General features: G+C 41.4%; 1 protein-coding gene across 1 annotated transcript in view; it reads right to left on the bottom strand.

Moving 5' to 3' along the window:
* Window positions 1-25,209, bottom strand: part of LOC124550669 (endothelial zinc finger protein induced by tumor necrosis factor alpha-like) — a 119,154-nt gene that overhangs the window by 86,153 nt on the left and 7,792 nt on the right. Inside the window, exons 3-4 of the mRNA XM_047125392.1 lie at window positions 21,317-21,348; window positions 4,731-4,909 (exon numbers count right to left, since the gene is read on the bottom strand). Coding sequence (XP_046981348.1) covers window positions 4,731-4,909; window positions 21,317-21,348 — 211 coding nt within the window. The remainder of the gene's footprint in view (window positions 1-4,730; window positions 4,910-21,316; window positions 21,349-25,209) is intronic.

The following is a 25,209-nucleotide window of genomic DNA, read 5'->3' on the forward strand; positions in this document are numbered from 1 at the left end:
AGTTCCCACTAAAGCAGTGTAACGACAGCTCCTGTCCGAGGCGATCTATAAAATCGGCCGATTACGATTTTTGACTGACCTCTGATGCTCAATTTCAGCTAGATCAATTCAGATACGGAGTCCGTGATAACTTTATTACAATAAATACACCTCCACAATTCGTTGACATTCACTTCTGGTTTAAAACAACTTTCTGTTCCTAATAGTATATAGGCAGTATAACTTTCAGTAAGGTATATTAATTCTATGATCCTTCGACGGATTCTCCACCAGTTTACTAATTATCACATTAAACTTTTCTATACTCAATCTGCGAAGACAAGCATTCTCTGAGAACACAGTGGCTGGTGCAACTTCGATTTCGGCAGGCAATTCATCACTGATACCAAGGGGGAGTGGGGGGGGGGGGGGGGGGGGGGGGAATGTTTCTCTTGTGTTGTTGTGGTCTTCAATCCAATGACTAGTTTGATGCAGCTCTCCACGCTACTCTATCCTGTGCAAGCCTCTTCATCTACGAATAACTACTGTTACCTACATCCTTCTGAATCTGCTTAGTGTATTCATCTCTTGGTCTCCCTCTACGATTTTTACCCTCCACACTGCCCTCCAGTACTAAGTGATCCCTTGATGACTCAGAACATGTCCTACCAACCGATCCCTTCTTCTAGTCAAGTTGTGCCACAAACTCCTCCGCAGTTCTATTCAATATCTCGTCATTAGTTATGTGATCTACCCATCTAATCTTCAGCATTCTTGTGTAGCACCACATTTCGAAAGCTTCTATTCTCTTCTTGTCTAAATTATATATCGTCCATGTTTCACTTCCATACATGGCTACACTCCATACAAATACTTTCAGAAACGACTTCCTGACACTTAAATCTATACTCGATGTTAAGAAATTTCTCTTCTTCAGAAACGCTTTCCTTCCCATTGCCAGTCTACATTTTATATCCTCTCTACTTCGACCATCATCAGTTATTTTGCTCCCCAAATAGCAAAACTCATTTAAGCGTCTCATTTCCGAACATAGTTCCCTCAGCATCACCTGATTTATTTCGACTACATTTCATTATCCTCGTTTTGCTTTTGTTGATGTTCATCTTATATCCTCCTTTCAAGACACTGTCCATTCCATTCAGCTACTCTTCCAGGTCCTTTGCTGTCTCTGACAGAATTACAATGTCGTCAGCAAACCTCAAAGTTTTTATTTCTTCTCCATGGATTTTAATTCATACTCCAAATTTTTCTTTTGTTTGCTTGGTCAATAACATCGGGGAATAACATTCCTTCTCAATCACTGATTCCCTTTCATGCCCGTCGACTCTTATAATTGCCATCTGGTTTCTGTGTTTCACACCTGCCTCCTTCAGAAATTGAAACAGAGTATTCCAGTCAACACTGTCAAAAGCTTTCTCTAAGTCTACAAATGCCAGAAACTTATGTTTGCCTTTCCTTAAGCTATCTTCTAAGATAAGTCGTAGGGTCAGTATTGCCTTGCGTGTTCCAACATTTCTACGGAATCCAGACTGATCTTTACCGAGGTCAGCTTCTACCAGATTTTCCATTCGTTTGTAAAGAATTCGTGTTAGCATTTTGCAACCATGACTTATTAAGCTGATAGAGAAACAGTTGACAGGTGTGAAAATTACCGAACTAACCTAAAAAAAGAGATACCTGCATACAGTGCACACCTGACGCATCAGGGGGAACCTTAATAGGAACTGTGATGTATTAATGGACACTTTTGAATAACTGTGAGGCTCTGACACGAATTTCTCCCACTGTTAGCGGCATCATGCAGAGTTACGTCTGAAACATGGCAGCTGTCTGCTCTGAATAATGCAAGAATCCCGGTTAACAAATTTGCGGCTTATTTTGTCACGACATAAACATTTGAGTGGAAGAAAGTTGTTGTTGGGTTGTTTTTGGGGAAGGAGACCAGACAGCGAGGTCATCGGTCTCATCGGACTAGGGAAGGACGGGGAAGGAAGTCGGCCGTGCCCTTTCAAAGGAACCATCGCGGCATTTGCCTGGAGCGATTTAGGGAAACCACGGAAAACCTAAATCAGGATGGCCGGACGCGCGATTGAACCGTCGTCCTCCCGAATGCGAGTCCAGTGTCTAACCACTGCGCCACCTCGCTCGGTCCTGGAAGAAAGTGAATTTGGGACCTGTTGCTTAAGGGGCTCCGGAAAGGCTCAAAATCATGAAAAGTTCAATTTTTACTTTTTTGCGTTTTCTGAATCTGCAGACTATTACCTTTTAATAGATATATAATTTATTCAATTCCGAAGACTACAACTATTTTTAAATTTTTTTTGAAATGTGTTCTACATGGGCGTGACCCACTGTGGCGCTGTTAAACTGCTGTCAAATGGTGTTATTATTAACGTCCGTGTGCATCAGGTACATTTTAGTGATGTGAGATAAAGTATGTGTTGTGGCTAACCTGTGATGGTTCAATATATATCGCTGGTTTGATTGTCGATTGTTTCATGTTTATTTACTCTGTCGTTATCTCGAAAATATTCGTAATTAATTATGTTTCTTGAGTCTCTGTTTTGTTGAAGTATAATAATGAGTAAAAGTAAAGTTATTAAAAATCCTCTGAAGGCTTTTAAGAAAAGGAGAAATGTTGGAAAGCCAAAGATATGTGTTATTACTGTAAACAATAAAGACGATAACCAAGTGAGTTAACCTAACCTCTCAAGTACACCTGCCCATAGCAGTCAAAGTGGGAAAGAAAATACTTCACAGAAGAAGCTTGGTTCAATGAGTGAAAACTATGAAAGTTTTATGGGCGAATCGGATGTGAATGAAATATTTGATATGTCGGTTCTCAAAGGAATTTTTTCAAACTGTGTAAGATGTATTCATTGTAGGGAAGTTGGTCTGGAACTCTCCATAATAAAGCACGTAGGACTTGCTAGTGAAATACAACTGAAATGTGATAAGTGTTCATACATGACCACCTTTTGGAACAGTGTTGCAGTAACTGCAACTGAAGAAAATGGTAGCAAAATCTACGAACACAACAACGAGCGATGCTTGCTTTAGACAAGGAACGCCTTCGGGCTGCAGACAGGGCTGTAAAGAGTCTCGAAATACAAGCAAGAGTAAACAGGAAGAGGAACAAGAGGAAGCTGGAGGAGGAGTTTGCAGAGGATGAAGATAATCCATCCTATGGACCTGGAATGCACTAAAAAGTTAATCCAATCTTTGTCGCTCGATTCCCAAAACTTTTATTTTCTCATACTAATCACATGTTTTCTAAGGATCTTCCAAACATATTTGTTTCAAACTTTCAGTAAATGTTACACAGTACCTTCTGCATAATTTAACACAGCCTTTTTCCAAAAAACTGTATATTTTTGAATATATAAATAAAAAATTGCAAAAAAAGTTGTGAATTTTCATTACAATTGAAAAAAAATCATCTTTAATAACTGAACTAAAATTTTGTAAAATCCCTGTGTTAAGTTGTAGCCCATATTCCAATAAATAATCTGTAAAAAGTTCAACTTCCTACCTCAAATACTTTGTGAGGAAAGATGTAATTTATAAGCGCTATTTTAACATTGCAAGTATAGGGCGTTCCGGAGCCCCTTAAGGTGGAATAGCCTGAATGACATGAAGGAAGCATGTAAGAATGACACATATCAAAATAAGTATATATGTATACCATACACAACAAATATTACTGATCTTTGATACTCATCTCTGTAAACATATAGGGTGCATTCATTTTTAATTTATGTGTAACCCATTTTATGTCACATGTTACTAGTGTTGAGGTGATTTATTGCTAACGCTGCACCTCTGAATTTTTCATGTATTTTGTTGTTGCTTTGCTGTAACTGGAAATAATGTCACAGTTATGTGGAGGATATAGCACTACAATCCTTCAAGGAGCTCAGTGAGGCAACAGAGTAGAAAACTGCCTGAAAGGGCGCTTTGTTGTCTCACACAGCACACCTGCTTCTTCTAACAGTGACTCTGTGGCTACGAAGTGCGGAACACCTGCAGCATTGAGTCAGTTATTACGACCAGTTGCTAGTAGCCAGATCAGCCACTGTTCGCGATCTGATGAGTGAGAAGTTGCTCGCTGGCTCTCACTTGCTGATAGGGCTCCTACCCTAAGCAAAGCTTAGAGTTGATTCTCTGCACACAGAGAATGTAATGCAATGCAGTACAATACCTGAAAAGATACAGTCACAAGGACCCCACGTAATTATGCCACCTGGCCTGAATACATTCACAAGCTGTTACTTATTCAAGAAACGTGTTTACAACAACTTAATTTGATGCAATAGGGTTGTGAGTAATTACTATATTTTATTGCAACATCTAAGCAATCCTTATGATCTAAGCATTACAACACTCATGGTTACATTACTGTAAACATGTACATGTTATCTAAGCATGTGTGTCAGCAAAGTACTCCTTCAGTCAGCTTTCCAGTTAGATTTAACTGTTGTAGGACAAAGAGTCATAAGAAGTTTTCTAGTTGTGCAGTTTCACATGTGCCTTAATACTAGTTCTGCTCTTAAACTTCTTATGACAGAAGTTACAGCAATAGATGCAGCCGCCAGTGTGCTGCTGGGAATGCCGCTTCAGTTCGCCGCTTTGCGCGAATGTCTTTTTGCAAGCGTCACATCTGTATGGACGTTCACCTGCGTGCACTCAAGTGTGTCGTTACAGATGGCTCTGATAGCAGAATGACTTGCCACATGCGCAAGTCCAGGGATGGTCATCTGCGTGCACATGGGTGTGCTTCTTGAGGATTGTGTCTGTCCTGAATCTCTTATGACACACACTGCAGATGTATGGAATACTGTCTGTATGCAGCTCAGAACGCTGTTTCAGGTTGCTTCTGTGACTAAATGTCTTTTTGCAAACGTCACAACTGCATCGACGTTTACCAGTGTGCATACGAAATGCACCTTCAAATTGCTCCTCCATGTGAATGTTTTGTGACAAACATTACAGGAATGGGGAAATTCGTGCCTGTCGATCCGTTTGCGCTTCTTCAGTCCCTGCAGATGTGCCGACTGCTCTTTGAAGACGGTAGTCCTGTACGCCAGATGTCTTGTAAATCTTTTATTGCCACAGGATGCTTCTTTCTCCGTGGTGCATTGCATCCTGTTGTGTGTTCTTGCAGTCAGGTAAACTTTGGTACCCAAACAGCCACTGCCATCAGCGCAATTCACGTCCTCCACGTCAACAGAGATAGTACTGAAAAAAAGTGTAGAAAAACTGACAGAAAGTATTGACATAATTTTAGAATCACATAAATGAGCAATTACATTTATTTACATATGGTTTGCAATGTACGACAGAAGGTCTCTACCAATGCACTGTGTAACCCGTTATCCGCTCTCTACATTTTAACTAAGGAGCACAATGTCTCGATATCACAAATTATTTTTAGCTTGAACAAGACGACACAGAGGTTTGAGTTACCAATTTTACATACAGTAAGACGATATGGACTACGACGTACCTTAATTTTTAAGAAATTAAAAAAATAACATTTTTCCCATTTTTATTATTTGATTGCAAAGCCAGACAAAAAAATTCTCAGTTTGTAAAACCCACCAGACCTTTAAAATCCTTGAAAAGCGTCATCTGACCTTTCTTCTTCTTCTACCTCTTCATTGTTGACCTCTTCATATATAAATTGGTCTTCACTGCCCTCGAAAGCGTTACTTACGCGCCAGTTATTGAAAAATTTAACAGTACTCTCCTCTCTCACTCTAAACCATGACTGTTTTATCCAGTGACATACTTCTTTGATTGTAGGTCGTTTTAAAGCTCCCTTCGGCGTGAATTCATGTTGGGTTTCATACACCATCCATTTGTTCCATTCCTCTCTCATATACACTTTAAATGGTTTATTTATCTAGACATCAAGAGGTTACGATTGTGAAGTAAGTCCTTCCAGAATAACAGCAAGCTCTGTATTTCTCTGTCTCAATTTATCTTTCACAGAATTTTTCAAATGTCTACTAAACTGATCTAGCACAAGAAGAGAACTCTTCTTCAATAAAGCACATCTCCCACACTTTGTTAAGCCATAACTTCATACAAGCCTCGTCCATCCAACCCTTGACATGTGCGTGAACATCACCACCACTTGACGGTATTTCAAAAGGTTTTGCCATTGTTTTGCACTTGAAAATGATCATTAGATTAACTTTAGTACCGTCATCACAACATGAAAGGACAACAATGTAGTGCATGTTTTCATGTCCACTTGTTTTTACAGTTAAAACAGTTTCAGCACCTTCATTGCAACAGTTCTGCTACTCGACACATCAAATGTCAGGGGAGTTTCATCCATATTCACTATTTGGCTTAGTTCCACACTGGTCTTCTTTTGATGCTGAATAACAAAGCGATGAAAAGATAGCAATTACTCGTCACACTCTTGTGGTGTTTTCTGAGATATTTTGGTTTCGGTTCACATGCCAAGTCTATGATGCTTCATAAACCTGTAGAACCAACCAACTCCACCCTTAAATCCTGTTAAGTTCGACTGTAGTGCTAACTTACGAGCGTCTATTTGAATCATTTTCGTATTAATTCCAATGCCATTTCGACGGAGTCCTTGAGTCCATTTCAATACATCATCTTCTAGTTTTGGCCATTTTGCTTTCAGTCCTCTATTTGCACATTTAGTCTTCCTCATTTTTTCAGTTGTCCTTTACTAGCCTGCCAATCGTGAATGTTTTTTTCTGTTGGTGGAGGGCCAAAATGCCGCACAGCTGCTCTGTTTCCATGTTCTTCTGCATACCCTATTACTTTCAATTTATAGTCCGCAGCGTATGAATACCTTTCATTTTTTCCATTATGGTTCAAATGGCTCTGAGCACTATGGGACTTAACAGCTATGGTCATCAGTCCCCTAGAACTTAGAATTACTTAAACGTAACTAACCTAAGGACATCACACAACACCCAGTCATCACGAGGCAGAGAAAATCCCTGACTCCGCCGGGAATCGAACCCGGGAACCCGGGCTTGGGAAGCGAGAACGCTACCGCACGACCACGAGCTGCGGACTTTTCCATTATGAAATAGCTACTAACAAAAATATTGTACTGTTACTGATAACACAAATCACTTTCAGTTCAAGTGCACTGGCACTGTACACTGTAACTATACATCACAGGCTAAGAGTGTTCTGGGTTTGTGATGGCGCGGCGGGAGGAAGACAGTTTTAGCAATCTTGTGAATCCCTGCAATTCACGTTCGTCGTATCGGTGTACTGCTGCTGCCAGTTGGATCCACTGTTGCCAGACAGATATAGGTTTCCCATGGTATTGAGCATATGGCCATTTTTAAGACTGGCAGGAATTTTAAATCAAACACTGGACATTTTTATACTAATTTGAGTGTAAGATGCAACTGAATTTTTGGGGGTAATTATTGAAGAAAAAATGTCTTACAGTCCTTAAAATCGGTAATATTGGGCAAGTAAATTTCTCAGACGATACTGCGGGATTTAATTGCAAACAAATCCAATCAGAACACTATCTATAACTAAAACATCAGCAAAAGGCCACACGTAAGAAATTATCCCACAGGGACTATAGAAATCTAATGCATACTGTATGTCTCACTAATCCTGTTCTATGGAGCTCACGTGTTAGGACGTTGTTTTCATGGCTGTCCCATTCACCAGATGCAACTGGTTACAGAAGTCACCGACAAACCTTAGACTGCCATAAACAACCCCATCTCGGTCGCAGAACAATGGATAAAAACTTTAACAGATCAATGGAGCACGCAACAGATGTTGCACTAAGGATGGCCTAAGTAGACTCTGCAGATGCCTGACAAAAAGTATTAAAACGACAAAGGGTTGCCAGAAGAGGTGGATACAAATTTGGTTGAAATACCGCACGGGAATTTGTCTTCGAAAATAAAAAAAAAATCGATAACCATGCCAGCTTCCTGCTCAACACTGTGTATTAAGCAATAAAATCTCATTTCGATTTTTTATGTTGTGTAAATCCTAATTACTAGATTCATTAGCTTACCGCTTGATACATTTATTCATATATAATCGCCCAACACTTGAAATATAAAATGGACGCTACTACTCCAAATAAAATTTGTTCAACTAATAATTGTTTGAGAATTGGACACAGATAAAATGAAAAATATAATTTTACCAATACGATATTGTGCTTTCTGCAAGCTCATAAACTTCCAACAGGTAAACTCTCTAGAGTGACGGAGTGTACTGAAGCAACTATTTTTCATATAATAACAATTACAACTTCAAGCTACCATGCTATCAACATAGTAAACTTCACACTAACAGACCATTTTACACTTATTATAGACATTATGATAAAGACTGAATTTAGCTGAAAAGAACAGAGTTTGTTCAACAACAGCCCATCCAGTTTTTAGGAGCAGGGAAAGGAAAATTTGGAGGAAAAAAAACCCTTCAGATAGAATAATAATTAGATCGCCATCAGCATGCATCGCATAACTGAATACTTTAGCGATTAATCCTTATGGTTCATTTGACACTTCAACGCACATGGCGTAGTCGATTTGCTCAGGAGTTATTCAGGAACATAAATTGCTTCCTGCGCGAAATGTTTCACAGTAAACACGAAAGTGCATCGCCTTTTCCCAGAACCATGTTACACAACATAGGTGACAGGCTGTCCCCTTGTCACAAACTAGTCTTAATACAGGAAGGATCTGAAGCCGTTCCCTTGAATTTTATCCTGGACTGGATGTCGGTGTACGTTTCCCTGACGAAGCTGATGGTCTTAGTATTGATAACCAATTCATATAATGTGTTAAAAGGTGTGATGCGATTCACAGACTCATATTCCCTTTTGAAGTCCATGAAAGTGTACCCTCATGGTTCACAGGTAATTTGGCTATAATTGAGTAGAAGTTTAAGGCTCAGGACCTGCTCCAGTCGCGCCAGCCGCGGTGGTCTAGCGGTTCTAGGCGCTCAGTCCGGAACCGCGCGACTGCTACGGTCGCAGGTTCGAATCCTGCCTCGGGCATGGATGTGTGTGATGTCCTTAGGTTAGTTAGGTTTAAGTAGTTCTAAATTCTAGGGGACTGATGACCACAGATGTTCAGTCCCATAGTGCTCAGAGCCATTTGAACCATTTTTGAGCCTGCTCCAGTCTGGTACCCTGGTTTTCACCTACAATGTCCTGTATATTTTTTTCAGGACTTTACAGAGAATTTTATAAATTATTGGCAGTAGAGAGATATCTCTTTCATCATTAACATTTATCTTGTCACACTTTCCATACAGTGGCTGTATAAGTGCAATTTGGTCATAGCTCTTTAACCCCAGGGTCATTCGAAACAAAATCATTGTCCAGTATATTTCTGGTTTCCGAGTTTGAGAAGTTTGTAATAATCTCTAGAATTTTTCTGCTGGATATCCTCTTCTATTTTGCCTGATATTGTTTTATGGTTGTCACGTCTGATTTGTCTAACGTTTCCTCTAAGACATCCCAACTGTTGAAGTTCATCGATATGTTGGGCTATATTAGACTTCTTTACAGCCACTTCTTTACACCTACCCTATTAACCAGACGTTGTGATCACAGAAAATAATGAGCAGCAACGTTTAAACTACTATGAATGAATCCATAGAGCAGTACATAAAAACTTATCCATTGGTCGGCTGTGGTATAAATGCTGAACTAAGAATGTTAGGTGCACACTTTGAAATTGCTTGCAAACGGTATTCAAATTTTGCACAGCTATTAAGTTTTCAAAATTAGTTATCTCATCATTCATCTCGACGGGTCATATTTCATGGGATAACAGATACTTTTCTACTTCGTGAAAGTCTTAATTACAACTTTTAACTGTTGATATATTTATAAATGTTTATACATTATCACCAATTACCTTAATGCTAAAAAATGATGGTTTCCAGTCATGATTATAGTACAACAAATATTGTCACATATATTCTAACAAAATTAGTCTATTACATATACCAATTTCTGTGGCCAACAAATCGATTTGATACACAGGGTGAGTCAGGAGGAAAGGTACATGCTTTGAGGGGTGACAGTATTAGTGATTGTGAACAAAAAACTTCATATGGGCGTATGCCCTATTTCGAATGGTTTCCGAGGTAGAACATATTTAATATAACTTTTGTACGTTTTTCTTCAATAACGCGAAAACCGCACTCTCCAGCAAAAACGTGTCGCAGTAGAAAATAAAACTATATTAAATTTCCTACAAAAAAGGCCTTATTCATTTTTTCTCTAGAACTAATGGTTTGTGCGAAGAGAGCGCGAGAATGTTGAAAGACTCGCTCGACGCGCATGCGTTGTATTTTACGGAGTTTTTGTAGGCCAATTTGAGGTAGCATATAGAGGTAGCAAGATGAGACGAACAGTTTGATACGGGACACTGGTGGTCTAGTCAAGTCGAGAAACTACTTCAAGTTGGCCTTAAAAAAACTACACAAGCTACAGCGCATGCGCGTCGAGCGAGTTTTTCAACATTCTCGCGCTCTCTTCGCACAAACCATTAGAAAAAAAGAATAGCACCTTTTTTGTAAGAAATTTAATACAGTTTAACTTTGTAATGCGACACGTTTTTGCTGGAGGGTGCGATTTTCGAGTTATTCAAGAAAAACGAACAAAAGTGATATTAAGTGTGTTCTATCTCGGAAACAATTCGGAATAGGGCATACGTCCATATGAAGTTTTTTGTTCAGAATCATTAATACCATCACCCCCAAAGCATGTACCTTACCTCCAGACGCACGCTGTATATGTGTTACCATCCTCAGCCTTAGGAAACAGGGCTACATTGTGATACAACAAGATGCTGTCAGATCTAACCTATCCTGCAATTTACACACTAATTAACAACTACAACAAAATATCTACCAAAAACCAGCATCAAAAAATTCACACAATTTAAATAAGAATCAAAGAATGATCATAAGTAACGTCCTAGCTCCACTCTTCCCTACAGAATTTTTGCTACATGTTTTTGCAGAACATATGGACTCATCTGCTATTGATGAACGTGTGATTATTGCATAACATGGCCTACTTGATCCTTTCCTATATTAAATCTGCTCTGTTAATTTGTCCAGACCAGAGAATTTTTTTAAGCCTCTACCTGTACATAACCAGTATCTGACATACAATAACCGAGTCCCTCCCGAAACAAATTGTGTTTACATAGAACATCGAATAGTACAAGATCCAGAGTTTCTTCTGCTGCATGCATTAACTGTCACAAATCAGTCCCCTTCCAATGTGGCAAAGGTAGGCAGAGCCGGCCGGTGTGGCCGAGCGGTTCTAGGCGCTTCAGTCTGGAACCGCGCGACCGCTACGGTCGCATGTTCGAATCCTGCCTCGGGCATGGATGTGTTTGATGTCCTTAGATTAGTTAGGATTAAGTAGTTCTAAGTTTCAGGGGACTGCTGACCTCAGATATTAAGTCCCATAGTGCTGAGAGCCATTTTTTGAAAGTTAGGCACCATTACCAATGGAGAAGTGTTACTACCTCTGTTGGCTGACTGCCCTTTGCTTTCAAGATTGCTTGAACAGTGGCTGACATATGAAATGTTTTACAGGAAATGTAATCCACGTGTTGAAGGTGTTGCAGTGATGCAGGATTGTATTTCTTATTCCATGTTTTGTTAAGCGTTTGCTAACAAAGTATGCATCTGATTCATTCAAAATTCTTCTCCTTTTACCAATAGATCGAAGCTTACTTCTTTAATTGTTATATCCATTGGCCATAGACCCGTATAGAGAAGAAAAAAAAAACGAAAGCAGCAGATGTTCCAACAACTCACGTCACATCATAATGATGTTTTCCTGCGCTGTGGTGACAGGAATGGCATGTCACACAAAGCTGCGTCTGTGAGCCTATACACTAGAAATTTTGAGACAAGCAAACATATCATTTTTGTGTCTCCCAGCGATGAATGACAAATTTCCATTACATTAGTCATTCTTTTTATGTTATCCGTTATTCCTTATTTACTACTACAATCATGCTCATAAATAAAGGATAATTGCAGAACGTGGTGCCACACAACGTGGCACTACACAAAACTGTCACTAATAGCATAGGCATGTAGCGAACACACACGAGACAGATCTGTAAGTCCACGGTATTACTGATAAGTGGAGAAAACCGTCCCGAAACACATGTTACAAAAGCCACTGTTTCCTGCGCATGTGCCCCGACATCAATATGGGATATGACCAGCATGCACACGTACATAGGCCGCACAACGGGTTGGCATACTCTGGATCAGGTGATCGACAGCTGCTGGGGTATAGCCTCCCATTCTTGCACCATTGCCTGCCGGAGCTCCTGAAGTGTCGTAGGGGTTTGAAGACGTGCAGCGATATGTCGACCGAGAGCATCCCAGACATGCTCGATGGGGTTTAGGTCTGAAGAACAGGCAGGCCACTCAATTCGCCTGATATCTTCTGTTTCAAGGTACTCCTCCACGATGGCAGGTAGGGCCGTGCTTTATCATCCATCAGGAGGAAGGTGGGACCCACTGCACCCCTGAAAAGGCGGACATACTGGTGCAAAATGACGTCCCGATACACCTGACCTGTTACAGTTCCTCTGTCAAAGACATGGAGAGGTGTACGTGCACCAATTATAATCCCACCCTACACCATCAAACCACGACCTCCATACAGGTCCCTTTAAGGACATTAAGGGATTGGTATCTGGTTCGCGGTTAACGCCAGATGAAAACACGGCGAGAATCACTGTTCAGACTGTACCTGGACTCGTCCGTGAACATAACCTGGGACCACTGTTCCAATGACCATGTACTGTGTTCTTGACACCAGGCTTTACGGGCTCTCCTGTGACCAGGGGCAGTGGAATGCACCTGGCAGGTCTACAGGCGAATAAACCATGTCTTTTCAGTCGTCTGTACACTGTGTGTCTGGAGACAACTATTCCAGTGGCTGCGGTAAGGTCCAGAGCAAGATTGCCTGCAGTACTCTGTGGCCGTCCGCAGGCACTGATGGTGAGATATCGGTCTTCTTGTGGTGTTGTACACTGTGGACGTCCCGTATTGTAGCGCCTGGCCACGTTTCCTGTCTGCTGGAATCGTTGCCATAATCTTGAGATCACACTCTGTGGCACACAGAGGGCCCGTGCTACGACCTGCTGTGTTTGACCAGCCTCCAGTCGCCCTACTATTCTACTCCTCATAACGTCACCAGTATGTGTTCTTTGAGCCACTTTCAACACCCAGTCACCATTAGCACGTCTGCACACTTATTCGCTGCACCGTACTCTGACATGCACCAACACACCTCTGTGTATGTGGACTGCTGCCAGCGCCACCGTGCGGCGACCGCAGGTCAAATGTACCGCATTGTCATACCCCGATGTGATTTAAACCCGCAAACCGCCCACGAGAGCGTTGTTCCACCATGTATGAGCACTATCCTTAATTTGTGAGCATGAGTGTATATTCTTGGAGATGTGATCCGTCTATGCGACCACTGCTGGAGAAAGGAACGGCGGTGGTCGACTTTAGGCTCTTGTGCGCACCTGAAGCCATGCGTTCTCCAATGGCCAATGAGCGTCGTAGCGTTCTGAACACCCTGCTGTGAAAGTTGTAGTCAGTGCGAGCATTCAAGTGAACGTAGCAAGATGTTTAGTGAATTTTTATTCCATTTGTTGCGAGCTGTTATCGTTAATGATGGTGGCATGCGGCAAATTGTACTTAAGCAAGCGAGAGACACAATTTGGAGGATACACACTTCCTGCAAGTGTAAAGCACGTACCACAACTGTCGCTTGGAGCCGACAACGCTGCAATCGCTTCCCGTGCCTAGACGTGTCTGTACCATCATCGTTTGTGTCTGTACTATCATCGTTTGTGTCTGTACCATCAACGTTTGTGTCTGTACCATCATCGTTTCTGTCTGCACCATCATCGTTTGTGTCTGTACCATCATCGCTTGCGTATCGAGATTAGCTTGAAATTTCTGTTTATCGACCTGGTTTTATTTTACAAAAGTGGTCCCATACGACCTATGCACCACCCTGTAGCATTATAAGCAATAAAAATTTTAATAACATGTGTTTATTAGTTCTCCCAGTTACTACAGCCATTAGCTCATTTAACATTGGTCACTCTTAAAACCTCAAAAAAGTTAATTTCTAACTCTGACACTACTACAGTTAGAGAAACCCAAATTAACCTAAAATACACTTCTGAATTATTGACTTCAACAAAGTATTTAACAAGCTAACACTGTCGAAGAATTAATGCAACTTAAATTATAGGCTAAGAGGGCTCCCAGGCAAGCACATAACTTCAATGACAATGCCAGAATATTTGCTGTTACTTTGCAACGAACAAGGCCACATACGGGTATGTTCGCCTATGTGTGATCCAAGTGCACAGCATTGTCTGACAAAGATTATTTTTCGAAACTCCGCTGCAAAATTTGTCCATTACCTCACAGCTTTCATTATTCGCAACACCATATGGCGAGAAGGCCTTCTCCTAAAACTTGTGAGCATCATTCATTGTCAGAAACTCACAAACCTACTTAGCAACATGCTAAGCAACAGACTTTTCCAGGTTTACTCTGATAACGACAGAAGCAAAGTCTTCAAAGTAAATGACGGGCTACCGTAAGGATCTGTACTGGCCCCTCTCCTTTTCAACTTATACATTTATGACCTGCCAGCCACAACCACAAGGAAGTTCATATATGCTGATGACATCTGTTTGGTAACCCAGAGCTCCAGTTTCACCTCTGCTGAAAGCACATTAACTACCGACATGAAAATCCTGGAGACATACTTCAGGATATGGTACCTCCACCTAAACTCTCAGAAAACTGTTACTTCAGCATTCCACCTACGAAACAGACACTCTGATTATAAATCAGAAGTTAAACTCAGAGGACAAACCTTGGAGTAATGCAGCACACCGAAGTACCTCGGAATAACACTCGATAGGTCCCTAATCTTCAGACAACATCTCTCAACCTTGGAGTAATGCAGCACACCGAAGTACCTCGGAATAACACTCGATAGGTCCCTAATCTTCAGACAACATCTCTCAAAGGTGGCCGCAGAAGTGAAGACCCGTAATAATATCATTCAGAAGCTTGCTGGTTCCTCTTGGGGTTGCAGCCCTCAAATCATAAGATCAACTGCTTTGGTACTATCATACTCTGTCGCTGAATACTGCTGTCCAACTTGCATGAACAGAGCTCACTGTAGCAAGATAGATGTGCTACTGAACCAGACAATGCGACTTATCATAGGCTGCATACGCACCACTCAAACTGCATCGCTACCAGTTTTAAGTAACAGCCAACCTCCAGCTCTACGAAGATCAGACGCTCTCCTGAAGATCTGGAGAAACATTTAGAACAACCCCCAGCTACCCATACACAGCGATATATTAATAGCAGAACATCAGCGTCTGAAGACAAGAAAACCATCTTGGCGAACTCCACATAATCTTGAAGCCTCCGACTTCAACATCAACGAAGTATGGAGAAGTCAGTGGGAAGAATCGTCAGTGCTCAACGGTCATCTGGTTGAAAAGCCATCCATGCGAGTTCATGGTTTCACACTCCCCATATGCCAGTGGAGAACCAGCAACCGCATCCGAACAGGACAAGGGAACTGCGGATATCTGAAGCACAAATGGGGCTGGGTAACATCTCCAGATTGTGACTGTGGAGCTGCCCTGCAAACAATAAATCACATTGTTGGTAAATGCCCGAAATGAGCCCTCGGAGTATCAGTAAATGACATCCACCATGCAACACCTGAGGGGCTCAACTGGATCAACAGATTGGACTTAGAAATCTAAGAACTTGTGTAATGTGTACATCGTTTAGCATAATACTTTGGACATTTGATTCTGTACCTGTATTTTGTTTGTCATTTCTTACACTGTATACTCTTAAAATTATGTATTTGATCCAAGCTCTGTATCATACTATAAATAAATAAAATTATTCGCAACTACGCCAAATAAATGTTTGGGTAGTAATGATTGTCTACTTACTCATGTAACTGTAGTGCACACAGAGTACATGAATAGAGTGTGATCAGTTCTTTCTGAGATTCCACATTCATAACTCTTTATCAACATTTTGTCAGTCCAACAAAGTAATGTTATTTGCGTCCATAAGAAATTAAAAAAGTTTGTTCTTCCAATTGTTAACGAAAAGTCTAAATTTTGATATTTCTTTAAATCTGATATCTCTAGGATGTAGGGAAACACACTGTTACATTATGGACAATATTTACCACAGCTCACAAGGGGTGCTCATACGGCCTCAAAACTAGTTGTGCGAACAGCCAGGAAGTGACGGAGAACGTACTGTTCATAATAATCAGCCCATAGGTCCACAACCCAGCTCGCCAAAAGTGAAATAAGACTCTAACTCTTTAGTAATAGTACAGAAGAGTCAGGAATCATGACGCTAAACAAAAGTCTACTGTCTTTTAATGAAGCAGTATTTCCTGATCAATGTTCTGACGCTCAAGCATTAATTTTTGCTATCATCAAAGTTTGTCCTATCGTACTCAGCACTCGACACAATTCAGAGACGATTTCTACTCTTAGTGCCAAGTATTTTTCGTACAGTTCATTGCTCGCCTTAGAAGTGGAGAATAATATCAGCCACCTGCACACAGTATTCTATAATATGGCCGTCGACACACTAAACAGACAATCGAAAGTGAAATACGGTCTTGCCAGTAAATCGTTAATCTAATTAGTTCACTTATACACATTTGTACTAGATAAATGTGATCTCTCATTCAACCGAAAAACAACTATGTCAGTCGTCATTAATGCCAGCCAAGGCTATGTGGCCACGGATACGGACAGAAATCACTGAGTTGCACTATCTACTTTGAGTGAAGGCTCCAAGATCTGCTTCACTCGTCATGTAAATGCAAACACTGACATAAATGCAAACACCGAGATAAATGTGCATCTTTTACTGTGTACTGCGGAATTTAGCAACTGACAAGCATCAAAGGAGTGCTACATACGTATGTAGACATGCTAAATTCCATTTTGTATTTTAGCAGTGTGTATTTTTATTTGTGACAAATCTGTTTGTAATTTTAACGTTGACAAACCAGTGTGGAATGTCCAGTACACTCTCCACAGAATATTAACGTGGCATGAGTAATGAAGACACAACACAAATGACGTACACCCAAAAAAATATTTTGAAAATCTGGAGATGACAGTCTTACCTGTTGCAATCGGCCAGGAAAAAATAGTTTTAAACGCGATCTTGGCTACAAAAAATTCCACAAAACGACTGACCTTATTTGAAAATTAGAGGATTTACGCCCGCTTTTAAGTATAAAATACACTCCTGGAAATGGAAAAAAGAACACATTGACACTGGTGTGTCAGACCCACCATACTTGCTCTTCAGCGATGAGAGTCGCTTCTGCCTTGGTGCCAATGATGGTCGTATGCGTGTTTGGCGCCGTGCAGGTGAGCGCCACAATCAGGACTGCATACGACCGAGGCACACAGGGCCAACACCCGGCATCATGGTGTGGGGAGCGATCTCCTACACTGGCCGTACACCACTGGTGATCGTCGAGGGGACACTGAATAGTGCACGGTACATCCAAACCGTCATCGAACCCATCGTTCTACCATTCCTAGACCGGCAAGGGAACTTGCTGTTCCAACAGGACAATGCACGTCCGCATGTATCCCGTGCCACCCAACGTGCTCTAGAAGGTGTAAGTCAACTACCCTGGCCAGGAAGATCTCCGGATCTGTCCCCCATTGAGCATGTTTGGGACTGGATGAAGCGTCGTCTCACGCAGTCTGCACGTCCAGCACGAACGCTGGTCCAACTGAGGCGCCAGGTGGAAATGGCATGGCAAGCCGTTCCACAGGACTACATCCAGCATCTCTACGATCGTCTCCATGGGAGAATAGCAGCCTGCATTGCTGCGAAAGGTGGATATACACTGTACTAGTGCCGACATTGTGCATGCTCTGTTGCCTGTGTCTATGTGCCTGTGGTTCTGTCAGTGTGATCATGTGATGTATCTGACCCCAGGAATGTGTCAATAAAGTTTCCCTTTCCTGGGACAATGAATTCACGGTGTTCTTATTTCAATTTCCAGGAGTGTATTTGTCGCGAAAAAGAAAAGAAACCGCCTTTCGGTCACTAATCATGACTCTTATTTAAGTACACGATGCATTCAGAGCTCTGTAAGGTTTTCTTCACGTGCTTGATCGGTACGCACAATTTTTTGGGAACAGGTTTACTACGTGCAAGGCTGTGGCCAGACAGGCGCTAGGATGCAGGCACAGAGGGGACGGGAAAAAAAAGGAAAACGATTTAAGAATGAATAGGGAGAGGTGTGTGAGTTCTGTTGTCCCACGTGTTCCTATCTTCTGCCTACGAGATGAAGTCCTTCCCTCGGCATGAGACTGTACACACATGTTGTGCCACAGTATCATTTTGTCCAAGCAGTATCATACGGAAGTGAACATTATCGAACTGGCGTTACGTGGGATCAGTGCAGCTGTTTCATAAAAGCTGCCACCTACACAGCTAGCTATGTTCATCAATTGACTTTTTGCTGGTACTTAACTATGGTATTGTAGAATCTTTAAGGTTGACCAGTGGGTGCTTCTCACTTTTGGCTGTTTCGCTCAATGGAGGACTGGAGTGAAGCTGTTGAATCTAGACTGCTTCGAAGTATTTGATAGAATACTAGCTGAAATGGCAAATACATATGACATAAATATAAAACGCCACTTCATATCACTTTAATTTCTTGTCAGGAACGCTTTACTTGAGAGCTCAACATCTTATTTTCAAAAAATGTACAGCTTAGACAACGCAGAAAAGAACAGAAATCCGCCGTTTTATTACAGCAGATCATACAGTTATCTTCAGTACTTATAAGAATAGGCGACATTGAATGTTAGACTCCCGTATGCTCTGCAGCAACCAACATCGTTATTATGTGACACTTTGGAGTAATGTCACCTTTTGTTATATGCACTGAAGATGACTGTGCAATAGTTGAAATCTAGATCTGCTGTAATAAAACGACGGATTTCGCGATAGATTGCTGTTCTTTTTTCCCTTGTCTACACATTCAACGATCGCTGCCCGCAAGGAGACCGTATGGATTCCAATCTGGTTAATAAGGAGCTTATTTTTCCCCCAAGATATATCAGAAACATCATTACAGCTGAGCTATTTAACTAAATAAAGGCTTTCAAATTCTGTTACCAGCCGCTGACGTTTTCACATTTGCGCGTTGCTGTATGAATCATGATTCTGGAAAGGCAACTGTCGGTCGTCCTACCATCTACAAAACTGTTCTCGAAATGGAGACTAATTACAACATGAATATGGAAACTGCTACAGTCATCGAAGTTCTCCGTGGGTGTGCTGTTTTTCGCGGTGGCAGACTGGACTTGACACTGACAAATATTCAAGCAACTGTGGGCCAAGCAGGGCTTACTGTGGCTGTTGTTCGCATTAATTCAGCTCTACATTCTTTGGCGATGAGTTTGGAGAACTTTTCACCCCGTGATGTTATTGCCCACAAGACAAGTATGACCAATCAATCTTGCGCTGCAACCAGGAGCGACGTGTCCGCAATTTACATTGATAAATCTAAGTGTGTTCATATTAGAAGTATTTGGAAACTGACAAAAGATACACCGTCTGTGTTTATTCGTGGTCGTCGGATTGATGCGAAATTTCATTTTGTTAAGGATATGACTGTGTACCATAGTGTATAGGAAGTGTACATCGAGAACTGGGGGGCTCAAGGATGCAACAGTTTTGCCAATAAATTATTTGAATTTGTCAATGTTGTGTTTCAATTGGTATTCCTGTCTGCAGCCAGTATCCTGATCCCTGGCCTCTGTGTTTGTTAACATAGTTGTTACGCAATCAGTGGCAACATACTGTGTGGCCAACGACCTTGGTGACTATCGCGCCGTGGCAGGACTCAAGCACCCTAGTAATAATATGCCCGCGTCCAACATGATGCGCGCTGTGAGGCTGCAGCTGGCTCCAAGTCTTAACACACACTTTCTTCCACACTGTGACTGAGCGGGTGAAGTTTTTCTGCTTCCCTGATACGTGGTATAAATCTTCGATACGGTGCCTTTTGAAACACCAAATACTTCGACTACCTTGATTACGGAAGAACCTATGATATGAGCACCAACAATTTGCCTACGTTAGACTTCACTTAACTCTAGCGTAGTTCACTCACAACTACACAGAACAGTATTCTGACCTTGACTGACACTTGCAACGTAAATACAACAGTCCAGCCTGCAAGCATTTATCGCAGTGTTTCTATAATTTGGTCCAACTCCCGTAATAGGACTAACGGGACAAGATAACACATGTAAGATACACAAAGGAAGGCAAGGCGAATGATTACAGGTGTTTTTGACCCACAGAAAAGTTTGAAAGAGATCAGTTTGCAGATGCCTGAAGTAGCCCCAACCTATCTCGATAAAGCCTACTTACAAAGTTTCAAACAGTGGCTTCAGTGATGAATCGAGGAGTAGGGTGGCAAGGAGAATTTTGGGCAGAAATGTGCTGACATCAGCATCAGCGATTTCTTATCTGTGGTGTCACATTACACCTGAGACAATTCCACATGTTATATTTCAGTGACAGCATTAGCATTTCCTTATCTCCAAGGCCATTCCAAGAATCATGACACCCTGCCGTGTGTCAACGTGAAGGAGGGGAGGGGAGAGGAGAGGCCCCACCCCAAACATCTGCAATTTGCGTGATCCACACCCCATCCCCAAGTGCCAGCACTCCCCATACTCATGGTGTCACAATACTATGACTAATATGTATTAAATGCTGCATGTTGAAGTGGCATTGTTTAAAATGCCTGTCCACACAAGAAGTACTGATCCACTTCTAATTGTCATTCTGGTTTTTATGTTATACTTAGTTTTTTTGTTACTATTACATACCCATACACAGCACACTCTCGTTGTGTTTGAATCTTAACAGTGATAATGATTAATGAAGACATCGGCTGTGGGGCGGTTTAAAGGAAAGAGAAATTTTGAAAAGTAAATAATTTCATGAAAACTATTTTTTTAAATATTTATTTACATCATTTAACAATAAACATAGTGCCATTTCAGAATACATAAAGTACAATTTATGTTTTGAAGATGACATCTGGCAGGTGAGCTCCTCCTCTACGCTAGCATTCCTGTACTCTCTTCTTTGCGTTGTTCATGGCTTGACACATTTCAACTGCAATTTCAGCATCTGCTTCTTGGATCTTGGCTTTGAATTCTTCCATTGTCACAAGTCGACTAAGGAGCAATATGCTTTTAAGGTGACTCCACAAAAAGAAACCACAAGCTGACAGATCAGGAGATCATGCGATCTCGGAGGCCACTGAAAATCACCATTTATCGAAATTACATGTTCCCCAAACAATTGACATACAGCTGCCATCGATTTGTGCTGTGTGTGAAGTTACCCCAGCTTGTTGAATCCAGGCTTTGTGTGGAAATCTCTGCAGGTTTTCCACAACAAAGGTTTCAACCAAGGTAACATAGTGGTCCAATGCAACTGTAATTGCATGTGCACTCTGGTCCAAAAAAATCCAAGGCCTATGACATTGTATGATGATGTAACACATCACATGGTAACTTTCTTGCTGTGCAATGGACGCTGGTGGATCTCCGTAGGATTGTGTTGTGGCCCATGTCCAGAATTTTGTTTGTTCACAGATCCACTGAGATGGATATGGGTTTTGTCTGACATCCACAGTTTGTTAGTAAATTCCTTGCCCTCTGTCTTTTGAAGCATAAATTCACAGAACTGTCGTCACATGACATGATAACTGCACTCCAGTTCCTGCATAATCTGCAACTTGTTTGTATGGCATTGCAAGTGATCTACTAATATTCTTGCATGTTTGGACTATGCAGCTGCAAAAATGCTGGCTGACGACAGACTGACCAACATTGACTTCTTATAACAGCATCTCATACTGCTCGGATATTGTCTCGAGTATGAACAGTTCGCACATGCCCTGGAGGTTTCTTTTTCATTGCTGATCACGTTTCTTCGAAATTATGTATCCATGTTTTAATTGCTTATGTTGATGGAACACATCAGGGTGTACTAAATTAAAATGACAGCAGGATTCTTTATCTGTCCCTTCAGACTGTCATTGTTCTTGTAACACGCTTTGATTGCAAATGCATGTTGCTAACTACTCCCAACATCCATGATAACCAAGTGGCAAGGTGTCATTGACAGAGTAGCATACATCATTCACTGCTGCCATTCGCCCACGGCTATCAACACAACTTTCAGAATTTACTGTTTCTTTGAATCATCTTGTATTTGAACAAAAGTCCGCCATTCTTACAACTCGCTGCTACGAGTTCAATTTACTTCCTTTTTTTTTTGCCAACAGTACGATGTGATGAGAATGCTGATGAACTGATTGAAACAACTGGCTGTTGTTATTGTGGTTTTCTAGAAATTGTAATGAGGATATTGTCGTAAATTAAATAATAATAAATAATCGTAGCTTAAATAAGTGTATAGAGGTGCTCGTAGTAATCAGCAGGCTATTTCTCACTCTGACGCATTTATCAGCCATACCGCCTAAATGTCTCAACCACAGAAGCATAGACATAGGTAAGAAAATAATAATGGCAGTAGAGGTCGCAAAAATATATTCATAGTCTTTGATAAATAGTTCACAAACTTGTCAGAGAAATGTCACAACAGAAGGCTGTAATGACTGCGAGGCAGTGCAAGTATCAACGCTCGTGATGATGAATAGGGATAAAAAGCAAATAAGCTTAACTAATAATGCATGTTTTCCTTGAAAGCGAGGCGAAGTCGTTATAGCAGCAATCACTTGACATAAACATAATGCTGTTAGACCAAACCTATAGTGTGTACACCAATGCATGTAACTGTGTCTCTATTGGTATATCAACCAGGGACTTCCGACTAGTGGCAGTATTTGAAAACCCTCGATTTAGTGAAGTCAGAGTAACATTAACCATGGATGAATGGTATCAACTGTGTGACATGTCAATGCACATTTCAGCCTTGTTCCACAAAAACGTTTAGCAGTCTGTGATACTGGACGAACAGACAATATCTGTAGGAGACTTTCCTGGCGCAGTTAAAATACGTGACAACAGGGTGTGCGTAGATCTACAAGAGCAGACTTTTTCAGAGTTTCATTAATACCTGCTATGCAACACAACATGAGTGTTGACAAAGGCGGCAGTCATGTCTGTCAGTGTTATGTGACATTGTGGAGTAATCTACTGGGATTATGTGGCAGACTCATGTCTATCGATTTTATGAGACATTGTGACCTTCTGGAGTTAGCTTGCCAAACTCTCTGTCCTTACGTTATTATACTATACATGTCATGCATCGATCGGGATGGAGGTGTATGATTCAACAATACCATATGTGGGCACTGAACTACAATCTTGCGTAAGTTTGTTTATATACCCATCTATGTGTAAGAGTCCATAAAACCTTATGCATTCCAATGTAAATGAACAGTTACCACCACACCTAAGCAGATGGAGCCACCTCGCTGCAAGGGTCTTTAGTAATTGACTGGTCCTCCCATGATGAAGCTGCAAACTGGAAGAAAAAAATGAATGGATCCTTACTTCCACATAATACAAGTGCTTTAGTTGCTGGGCCTTTGAGTTGAGGGAAAACTAATCTTATGCTAACACTGTTAATACATCCTGAGGGACATATCTTTAAGCATGTATGTATTTTTTCAGAAACTCTGTTTTCTTTGTCTTCACAGTTTACAGTGATGACTGCGATGTTTCGTATAACTGATTTGATAAGAGGACTACAAAGCTAATTACGCACTTTTCATTACAGTTGAAGGAATTTTATGTTGTCCTGTGATGAAATAGTAGCACAAACGTAACCAGAGAATTTAAGGGAAGCTTGCAGGATATGAGAAAATATTCCAAATAATGCGAATACAGCACTACTGTTTGCTTTAAATATATTATTCTACTCAATCATTCACAATTTTTATGACCTCTTTTACTATAACAATGCTATCACTGTCCTCATCACCAAATCACCAATCACCATCATCAACAATTACAGCTGATGGTGATGGTGAGGTAGGTGGCTGTAAATGCTCACTCTCTGGCACTAATGGAGTAGTGAGAGAAACAGACGTGGTCTTTACAGCAGCATCACCGCAATACTGCAAAAAAAATCACTTTACAAAAAAACACAACACACACACACACACACACACACACACACACACACACACACACAGGGTGGTCCATTGATAGTGAGCGGGCCAAATATCTAACGAAACAAGCATCAAACGAAAAAACTACAAATAATGAAAGTCGTCTAGCTTGAAGGGGGAAACCAGATGGCGCTATGGGTGGCCCTCTAGATGGCGCTGCCATAGGTCAAACGGATTTCAACTGCGTTTTTTTAAAAATTGGAACCCCGATTTTTTATTACATATTCGTGTAGTACATTAAGAAATATGAATGTTTTAGTTGGACCACTTTTTTCGCACAAACGTATAAGTACGTGGTATCACGTAACATTACGCCAGTGCGGACGGTATTTGCTTCGTGATACATTACCCGTGTTAAAATGGACCGTTTACTGTGGTATACACCACTTCTAACAAACACCGAACAACGCGCTCCAGTACGAGGCCGCCAAATACATCGCTGGCCGCACTTCTCTGGGCGGCGCGCTGCTTCCATCGCTGGCCGTCTTCACACGCACGCTCCCTGACGTGGCCGAGAAATACACCGCAGGCCGCACTTCTCCGGGCGGCTCGCGGCTACCATCGCTGGCCGCCTTCGCGCGCGCGCGTTTGTCAGCACCCAGCAATTGGCTACGCCAGGAAACATTGCGATTGGTTTTCCCTGGAAAACAGCGACCCCAGCCGACGGCTCCATTAACTAGCAAGCCTTATATAAATCCGGCCGCCGCCGCAAACGACAGTTCTCATCGAGAAGTGCAGTACGCCGTGTTCCAGCTGCTTGTGGATGACTCGCCGCACCACTCGAGGTTACCTGGCTGCTCGGCGGAAATCTTGCGACTTCACTCGGAGAGACTCAACTTCACTGGACTTGGGAATAATTA

Source organism: Schistocerca americana, chromosome 9 (genome assembly GCF_021461395.2).
Source record: "Schistocerca americana isolate TAMUIC-IGC-003095 chromosome 9, iqSchAmer2.1, whole genome shotgun sequence".
NCBI classification, from domain to species: domain Eukaryota; kingdom Metazoa; phylum Arthropoda; class Insecta; order Orthoptera; family Acrididae; genus Schistocerca; species Schistocerca americana.